The sequence below is a fragment of the Callospermophilus lateralis genome, chromosome 7 (genome assembly GCF_048772815.1).
Source record: "Callospermophilus lateralis isolate mCalLat2 chromosome 7, mCalLat2.hap1, whole genome shotgun sequence".
Classification (NCBI taxonomy): domain Eukaryota; kingdom Metazoa; phylum Chordata; class Mammalia; order Rodentia; family Sciuridae; genus Callospermophilus; species Callospermophilus lateralis.
Window position 1 is genome coordinate 109011515 of NC_135311.1, and position 9192 is coordinate 109020706.

Below are 9192 nucleotides of genomic sequence, written 5' to 3' on the forward strand. Positions count from 1 at the left end.
ATTCAGATAGGGAAATGGTACCATAGAAGCTTCAGGCTTGGCCAAGCTCACACTGCTACCGTGAGAGGAAGTCAGCTGAGTGAGTGGCCTGGCCATAAACAGGAACATACCTCACCATGCCAGTGACTAGCCGGGCAGAATTACTTTCATAGTTGGCTCTGGAACAGGCAGTCAACAGAAGCCTGACACTATGTGCTGCTGTGTGGTTTGCCTTTCACTGTGACCAGGAGCCCATGTTCAACCTTCCTGGCTCAGATGTACTCAGGGAAGAGCCAGAAACTGCTGAATGTGAAAATGCACATTGGGATTGCGGGAGAGGAGTACCAGCCCTGTTTTCTCTTGGGCACTCCTCCCCACCACCTCCTTCCAATCAGGGAAAATCTTACCAAAGAGGGTTCCAGAGCCCTGGTCAGACCTGGTGACCATTACTGACCCCAGCCTTGGGCCTTGGAGGATGCACAGGAAGGCATGCTGTCTATTCTACTGCCCACCCAGCCTGCATCCTGCCTCCACTCCCTCCTCGATCTGGGTGGGACCTCCAAACTGAGAAGAGAAAATGGCTCTTGCAGCCTTCCAGATGTCAGACCTGGGGAGGAGGTTTGTGAGGTCCCGGCTACCTCCTGCTCGCCACTCCAAGGTCTCCAGTGAGGGCTTTGTTGCCTATGTGGGCATGAAATGGAATTGTTGCCTAGAGAGGGTATAGGGGTATAGGGGCAGGCAGGGAAGAAGTAGGGAGGGAGAAGAGGACGAGAGAGATGGGAAGAAGCAGAATTACTAAAACTAAAAAGACCACAAGACACAGCTTGAGAACTGAGGACACCAACACAGCCAGCACCAGGGGTGACAGACATGAGAGGAAGACCAGAGTGGGCAAGACTGAGGGGCAGGGACAGAGAGATCAAGGGAGCTTCCAAGGAAGAAAGAGAAGAGGAAGGCTGGAGTGAGTGCAGAAGCTGTAGGTGGAGGCAGGGGTGGCAGTGGAGAAGAGATAGGAGGGGACAGGGGACCTGGGGCAGGCAGTGCCTGAAAATATAGCTTTATATATTTATATTTATATCTCACATTCCACACATCAACTGACTAGGGGGCAGAAGGGGAGGGAAGGGAAGGAGGAGGCCATACTGAGAAGGGGATCTAGCCAGCCTCTCACCACCTCCCCATTTGGCCTCCATGGGGTCCAAGCAGGGCCATGCAGAGGGATGTAGTTTTCACCTGGGGCTCTGAGGAAGGGGACAGGGAGAGACCTCCAGACCCCAGGATTCCTGGGCTCCCAAAATTAACTCCTAGAGAGCCTTCTGGGAATAACCACGGGGCTGGGAAGGAGGCACCCAAGACCCCTGGCTGGGTTGGAGGCCGGACAGTCAGTTGGGCAGCGTATCGAGTCCCAGGGAGGCCGCGTGCTGCTTGGCCCTGAGCCGCAGGTTCTCGATACTTGTGGTTTTACTGTTCAGGGCAGCCGAGGCAGGTGCCAGGCCTGCTGGGGGCGCAGGCAGCAGTGGGGATCCCCACACACCCTGGTGGGCAGCAGCGGCTGCTGACAGGGACTGGTAGTAGGACTGGCAGTGTAGTGAGCCCAGCGGGGCCATGTTGACGCCCAGGTAGGGCACTGCAGCAGCGGCGGCAGCAGCAGCGGCAGGGGCTGGGCCCCCCACTTCAAACGATGAGTAGTGCACCAGGTTGTTAGTGGCCGCCATGTGCTGGCGAAACTGCTCCTGCAGACGGAAGAGGCTCAGCGGGGAGGAGGAGTAGGAGTGGGAGGGGCCAAGAAGGCCACCCCCTGGGGCTGCAGGAGCTATGGCCAGGCTGCCTGGGGAATCTGCAAGCAGAGAACCAAGAACCAGATACTCAGGACAGGGGACTGGCCTGACAGCAGGGGTTCCCTTGCTTCCTATCTCTTGGCACTAGCGAAATAGGCTTTAGCTGAAACTATATCCATCCCATCTGAACCAGGGCACCCCCAGAAGTGTGGCTCAGAATCCTGAGAGGAAGGAACCTGAGGAATCTCCAGGGTTCTGGTCCAGGCTCCCGTGCCTGAAAACTTGGGGAGCCCCTGGCTCCTCCTTCCCTCCTGTTCTCAGCTCCCATCCCCTCCTGCCAGGGCTCAGCCCACAGTCTCTAGAGTCTCCCTGCCTGGGCTTAGAATCTGTGTCTGAGATCTGCCTCAGGCCAGAGCTCTGTTCCTGCACAAACATGGTTAGGGACAGGAGGCTTCAGCCCAGGGCAGCTCTGTGGGAAAGAGATGCGAAGGGGTTACCCAGCCCTGGAAAGATCCATCCTACAGACCCTCTCAGCAGGTGCCCCTTCCACAAGGGTCCCTAAGGAACCAGACCTCTGAGCTGAAAATACATGGAGCCAAGGCCCAAGGAAAGAGGGAATCTGGGGAGAAGTCTCTGCTGCATGTGGGAATCTGGTACCCAGATGGTATTCACCCGGTATACACTAGCACATCTGTCCTAGTTGTTGAAATATTAGAGTACTCCAAATGGTTGATAATTTTTGCCCTGGACTTCTGAGTGCTTCTCCCTGGCTCCCAGCCCCTCTCCCCCAAATCATCTAGACCTTTCCATGACTCAGCGACTAAACAGTGAACATCTGGCACAGGCCTGCTATGGTCATGCCCCTGAGTGCTAGTTGTTGGCTATCCCCTACTCTGACACACGTCACATACTCAAGCCCCTGTCAGGCTGCACCTGCCTGTTCTGCCTGAGCCGGGGCCCCAGCATGACAGCAGCATCTCCCAAGCCTCACCTGCCTTGGGGCTGCCCCTCTTGCAGCCCAGTCCCTTGCTCTCAGCCCCAGGGCTCTTCTCAGCTTTGGGATCTTCGGTCCCAGCCCTGGGATCTTCCTCACGGTCTGGCTGGTCCTCAGGGGCTGACTCACTAGCCGACTGCTCGGATAGGCTCAGGTGAAGCTCAGCAGGGGCATCGCCACCAGGCAGGCTGGAGGGCTGGTCCATCTCCAGCTGGGTGTCTGGGGTTGGGGCCTCTGTCTTGCCTTCCCCATGGGAGCCCTCAGCCTCCTTCTGCTTCTGGAGCTGTTCTTTCTGCAGGCTGCGCTGCTTCTTACGAAACTTGGCCCTGCGGTTCTTGAACCACACCTGGGGACAGGCAGAGAAGCAGTCAGAGGTGAGGAGAAAAGAAATGAGGTTGTTGTGGAGCAGGGTGCTCTGGGGAGGATGGAATAACTCTGCCTCCACCTCTAGGAAACCCACCCCCTCCATCCCTTCCAAATTGCCCCTCCTATCAACTAAGCCATCAGCGGAGGTAGCAGCTGCATCTCGGCACTGACTGAGCAAATGCTGGCTCCTGGACAACAAGGAGCCAGACAGATGAGCTGGAGCTTATCTGTAAGAACTAGTTTGGGGAGCTGGGCCCTACCTGCACCCGGGCCTCAGGCAGGTTGGTGCACATGGCCAGCCTCTCACGCATCACCACATCTGGGTAATGAGTCTTCTGGAAGGTCTTTTCCAGGGCCTCCAACTGCTGAGCCGTGAACGCTGTGCGGCTGCGTCGCTGTTTGCGGTGCTGGGAGCCATAGCGGGCCTCCAAGATGATGTCTTGAAATGTACAGCCGTTGGAGGGCAAGGAGAGGGGGCCCATTTAATTATGGGAAATAGGTTTTGAATCTTAGCCTTCTCTGACCCACTCCAGCTGCAGTGACACAGGCATCTGTCAGAGCTGGATGCTGGCCCTTTGGAAATCACCCATCCCCTTTCCACTGGCTAAATTTTCAAAATCTTTCCATCCCATTATCTATTAAGAGGACCACAGAGATCAACTCAGCACCAAGAATGACTGTTAGGCATGTGATTGGGCAGGGTCTTCCTTATCTGGCTGGTATTGGGGATGGGTAGATATGTCCTAAGATTCTTAAAGTCCCAGACTACTATAATGTTTTGAAATTACATAATGCTAATAATCTAAGAATCCACACCACAATGGTTCTACTACCCTATGGTCCTTAAATTCTGGATACTAAGGCTTCTGTGGCATCAGAGCATGAGAAGCCAGGCCATGAGCTGGTACTCACCTCAAGGTCTAGTTAAGGAATCTCACTGGGCAAGAACTCCATTCTCTATCCTCTGCATCAAATCTCATCCTCCAGGGGACCCATTTTGTCTCTGACGGCAGGACCAGAGGTTCCTGCTCTTACTTTCCTGAACAGACAGCCTGATCTGGCAGGGCCCTGAGAGTTTGATAAAGGCCTGTTACACCCAATCTTCACCCTTCTGGCTGCCTCCTCAGGGACAGGAAGACTAAGAGACTGTGCTCCAACATCATATTCTATGGTCCTGCTCACATGTCTGGTTCACAAAAACTACCCAGGAGAGTGGCTGCCTGGGGCTGGTGGGTGTCCAGCCTCCAGCCTTCTGCTTAACTAGAGCCTCTCCCTACTTACTGTCTCCCATCCCACCAAGGTGGATCCTGCCTTGTCTATGCTGAAGGGAGCCTGAGTTGTCTCTGCCTCTGCACAGGGCTGCAGAGTTCCTCCCCTGGGGAGTCATTCACAACATCATAAGTGGGAATGAGACAACCAAGTGTCCAGGAAGCCCCAGATTTGGGGATGTTACTTCCATTTAAAGGGAGCCCGATCCCTTACAAATCAGCCCTTTCCTAGACTAAGCCCTAAACTCATGCTGGTCACCTTAGGGCAACAGAGGGGTGAGGACTGTTTAGTCACCCTCACCCTGGTAAGCAAACAACAGTACAAAGGGTAGGGTGGTCGCAGGGGAGGCCAGGCTTTCTATACCACAGGCAGAACTCCCCACTAGAAGGAGCAGCCCCTACCAACAGACATGAGCCATTCTCCCTGACTCCTTTTCCCTAAGCTCTGGCCCTTGGGTCCCAGAACTCTGTCAGGAGCTGATGTTACCACCAGGTTGAGCAGGGGATTCACTCCAAGCAGCCATAGCAGGGGCAAGACTGCACCCAGCATCCCCACACTGAGCACTGATGCCCCATGATGATCTAGAGAAGGGGTCTCCATTTTATCCTGAGTCCTGCCTGAAGGTCTGGTAGGGTCTAAAGAAGTGGGCTGGCCATCACCACATCCTCCCTGCCAGGCTGGCACCCCTACCTGGGCAGGGTTCTCAGACCCCGTCCCATTCTGTGCCTTGGCTCCTGCTACTCCTCCCTCCTTGCTGTGCCATTGTTTGTTTGTTTTTATTTTTTTTCAGTGCCAGGGATCAAACTCAGGGACTCCTGCATGCTAGGCAAGTGCTCTACCACTGAGCAACATCCCCACCCACCTTTGCTGTGCTTTTAGAGGCCTGGTGCCTGCCCCATGGTCTGCAGAAAGCCCTGATTGCACTGGCAGGTCCTACAGCTCTGAGCTGCCCACCATTCGCTCCTGTACTCCTCTATCATACTGTCTCATGGCCCATGGGCACCTGCTCTCCATAGGAATTCCCTAAAGTCCCTGAGGACTGCCTGACACAGGCCTAGGCCCACATGGATTCAACAAAGTTTGGCCTGAGACAGGGTGGGGTGGGTGACACTGCCTCCCAAGAAAACAAGCTCCTCACCTATGTCACTGAATCCTTCCTCTACCCATTGAAAGGCAATCAAGGCAACGATCAATTGAACCAGGAACTGGGGGCAGGTAGGCTGTAGCTCCCTCCTGGTACTTCCCTTGGGTATTAGATACTAAAGACTTCTGAGCCTGGCTGAGACTCTGCTGAACACCCTGTATGTGTTATCTCAATTATCTCTCAGCCATCCTGTGGGATGGGCACTGCCACCATGCCAGGGGCAACTGAGTCTCAGAGAACAGAAGTGAACAGGAAGACCCTGCACTGACTGCAAGCTCTCCTTCCACAGCTCTCGTGTTCCAACCCCACTCATGAGTCTGAGTCTCAGTCTCCTTACACACAAAATGAAAATAATAATCTGTCTTCATGGGGATGGAACATTTTGAGAGAGAGAGAGAGAAGGAGGAGGACTTCACACAGTATGTACATGGCACATACATGGCATTCACACCATGGAGCTATTATTACTTATTACTCCCTGTGCCTATAGTTTCCTCCCCGGGCACTCTAGCCCTCTTTCAGCTACTTCAGCTGCTTTTCAGCTACTCTGGACTAGTCCAGTACCGTCTACCTTGGTTTCTTCATCTGCAAGTTAGCTAATGGCTACCTCCTGCACAGGCTTGTCATGGGATTTTCAAGGCACACCAGCACCAGGGTCCAGCACAGTGTGGGCAAATGGGCTGCACTGGGTATACAGGCACAGATTTTTGTTTAAGTGAGAATAACACCCAGATTTTGAATTATCTCTGCCACGTGCCCTGGGGCTCTTGGTTTTTGTTTTGTGTGTGGTGGGAGTTGTTTTGTTTTGGCATTGGGGTTGAACCCAGGAGCATTCTATCTCTTAGCTACATCCCCAGCACTGTTTTTCTTTTCAACGTGTTTTTTCAACACAATACTTTTATTGTACTTATTTTTTATGTGATACTGAGGTTTAAACCCTGTGCCTCACACATGCTAGATGAGCACTCTACCACTGAGCTACAAAACCAGCCCCCAGCACTTTTTATTTTATTTTGGGAGATAGGGTCTTGCTAAGTTGCTCAGGTTGGCCTCAAATTTGCAATCCTCCTGCTTCAGTCTCCCCAGCAGCTGGGAATACAACCTGAACCACCATGTCGGCTTGTGACCTGGAGCTTTGTGAGCCAACCAGAATAGGCTTTCCCAATCCTCCTCTCTTTGTCTTCCAGAGACTCCTCCTCAAGGCCACAGAGGGACCTAACCCCATGGTCCTGTCTCCAGGGCCCTTACCAGCCAGGCGCTCAGCCAGGGTAAGAGCATGCACCGATGGCCGGTAGTCCGGAGCATGCTGGGCTTGCTGGGCTGCCTGCTGGTGCAGGTTGTACATGGCGCTGAGTGAGTTCATAGCATGCAGCGAGTAGCCGTTCACCCCATAGTGCTGCATAATGACATCCGCCTGCAGACCGGGGAGAGGGAGAGAGGACATGAAGCAGAGCCATTAGATACTACCTTGGGACAGAACCCATCCACAGTCCACAGCCTGGATGCTCATGTCACCCCTAAGAACTTTTGCCTTCCCATCAGAAAGTGGCCTGTCTTGCCCACGCAAGGGGTCCAGCACTTACTCCTTCATTTACCCACTCTTTCAGTGATTCATCCAGCAGGACACCAGAATAGGATTCAACACTTTGGGCTCTAAAATCATTCTGCCTGGGCTGGAGTCTCAAGCCTACCACTTAGGGACATTATAAGTCATATAAGTTCTCTGACCCTCAGTTTACCCATCTGCAAGATGGGATTAACAATAGTACCAATCTTCTGGGGTTCCTGCAAGGATTAAGAGAAGCCTTTTCAACAGGGCCTGTTGTACTGTATGTGCTCAAAAATGTTAGTCTTGGCAGGGTGCAATGGCACATGCCTGTAATCCCAGCAGCTCAAGAGACGGAGGCAGAAGGATCATGAATTCAAAGCCAGCCTCAGCAATTTAGCAAGATACTAAGCAACTCAGTGAGACCCTGTCTCTAAATAAAATAGGGCTGAGGATGTGTCTCAGTGACCAAGTGCCCTGAGTTTAATCCCCAGTACTCACCCCCCAAAAAATTAGTCTTTGTGATTTCCCAATCCATTTGCTACTTTATGCAACCATCTCTCTGTTCGATTGCTCTTACTCATTTCTACATTCACTGATTCACTCACACACAAATTTATTCAACTGACACCCATGATGGCCCACTGGAGCCAAGTTCAGAGCTGAATTTTCACTGAGGCATTCACTCTAATGAGATAATGGACTAAAACACTAATGTGTGGGGTTAGGGATGTGGCTCGGTGGTAAAGCACTTCCCTAGCATGCTCAGGCCCTGGGCTCAATCCCTGGTATACGTGGTAGGGGGAATCCTTAATGTGCTGCACAGACTTAAGAACACAATTGATATGATTGTTATATATTCATTGTCATTACCTCCTTTCTCCTCACCAAATCCCCAAGAAGGAAGCCTGCCAAGAACAATAAGCCCCATTTGCAAGATGAGTCTACTGAGGCTTAGAGAAAGAACAGTGACATGTTAAGATCACAGTCAGTCCAAGGACTATCCATCCACATTGAGTCAGACTCATTTTTTTGTGTGTCTATTGCCCACTGCCCCCCCCCCCCAAAATCATCCATTCATTGAAGAACACATCCTTCCTGCTGAAATGTCCTGGTGTCCTGGATCAGTACAAGGCCTCCCAGGTTCCCATCAGCCCCAGATCCCTCTGAACATTTGTGGTCCTCATCTGAGCACCCACCTGCCCCCACATCATCCTAATATATCATTTCTGGAATGTTATCCTATGTCTGCAGCCACCCAAAAATACATTGGTGTTTCCTATTTCTGGGAGGTAGAAGGAGAAGACTGGGGCAATGGCAGGTCCATTTGATTAGAGAAAGAATCTGTCCAGATGTCTCAGCTCCCGACCCTCACTGAAGTTGACACAGGTATATATAACCAAACATCCGCAGCATGCACACAAACACACCCAGTCACAGACGAGCACACACGTTTCCTGCACAAACATGCATATGCAGACATTGTTGGCCATACGTTCACAGAAGCTCTCCTTCTCACTCCCACAAATGTAACATCATTATCCCCATAGTTCCGCATTCTCACCGATGCCTAATCGGGCAGCAGATACATCTACACACAAACATCACACCACGCACATTCATATATACCCCTATTCGTTCAACAAATATTTATTAAGCACCCACCTACCAAGTGCCAAAGTCCCTAACTTCATGGAATTTACATTCCAGGGAAGAAGGATGTATAACAAAGAAAAATATATGTACTGACATCAGACAGGAATAAGTGCTCTGAAATAAATTAAGGCAGGGAAAGAGAATGAGGAGGGGGAAAGGAGAGATTATTTTAGAACAGGTGGTTGGGAAAGGGCTCTCTGATGTTTGAGCAGAAACTTGAAGTAAGCCGTGAGGAGCTCTGAGGGAAAGGCTTTCCAGGCAAAAGGGACAGCGAGGACGAAACCATAAAAAAGCCTGTGTGCGCAGAACAGTCAGAAAACAGCACTGCTGGGGCATGGTGAGGGGAGAGAATAGAGCAGATGAGGCTGGAGAGGAGGGCCCCTTGCTGGAGGGCTTGGTGACCATTTATAAGGAGTTTGGATTTTATCCTGAGTGTGTTGGGAAGCCCGCTGGGGGTTCT

The 9192-nt window shown here is 52.1% G+C and overlaps 1 protein-coding gene across 2 annotated transcripts; it reads right to left on the minus strand.

The window, feature by feature from the left end:
* Positions 1-1361: 1361 nt before the first annotated feature.
* Positions 1362-6932, minus strand: Dmbx1 (diencephalon/mesencephalon homeobox 1). 2 transcript variants are annotated; one of them, XM_076862808.1, is made up of 4 exons: positions 6781-6932; positions 3378-3573; positions 2749-3097; positions 1362-1816 (listed from the first exon to the last, which is right to left on the minus strand). In XM_076862808.1, the coding sequence occupies exons 1-4, from the start codon at positions 6930-6932 to the stop codon at positions 1362-1364; spliced, it is 1152 nt and encodes a 383-aa protein (XP_076718923.1). The 2 variants fall into 2 exon arrangements, with proteins under 2 accessions (XP_076718923.1, XP_076718924.1); XM_076862809.1 differs by having other exon boundaries at positions 3378-3556; positions 6779-6932.
* Positions 6933-9192: the final 2260 nt, after the last annotated feature.

Bases quoted from the DNA above. Each gene is read 5' to 3' on its own strand.
- Dmbx1 (XM_076862808.1), bottom strand. From the start codon at position 6,932: ATGCAGCACTATGGGGTGAACGGCTACTCGCTGCATGCTATGAACTCA. The intron at 3,574-6,780 runs TGGTAAGGGCCC...CTTGCCCTCCAA, and splicing joins ACCCTGGCTGAGCGCCTGGC to CGGCTGTACATTTCAAGACA. The intron at 1,817-2,748 runs GTGAGGCTTGGG...CTCTGCTTGCAG, and splicing joins GAGGGGCAGCCCCAAGGCAG to ATTCCCCAGGCAGCCTGGCC.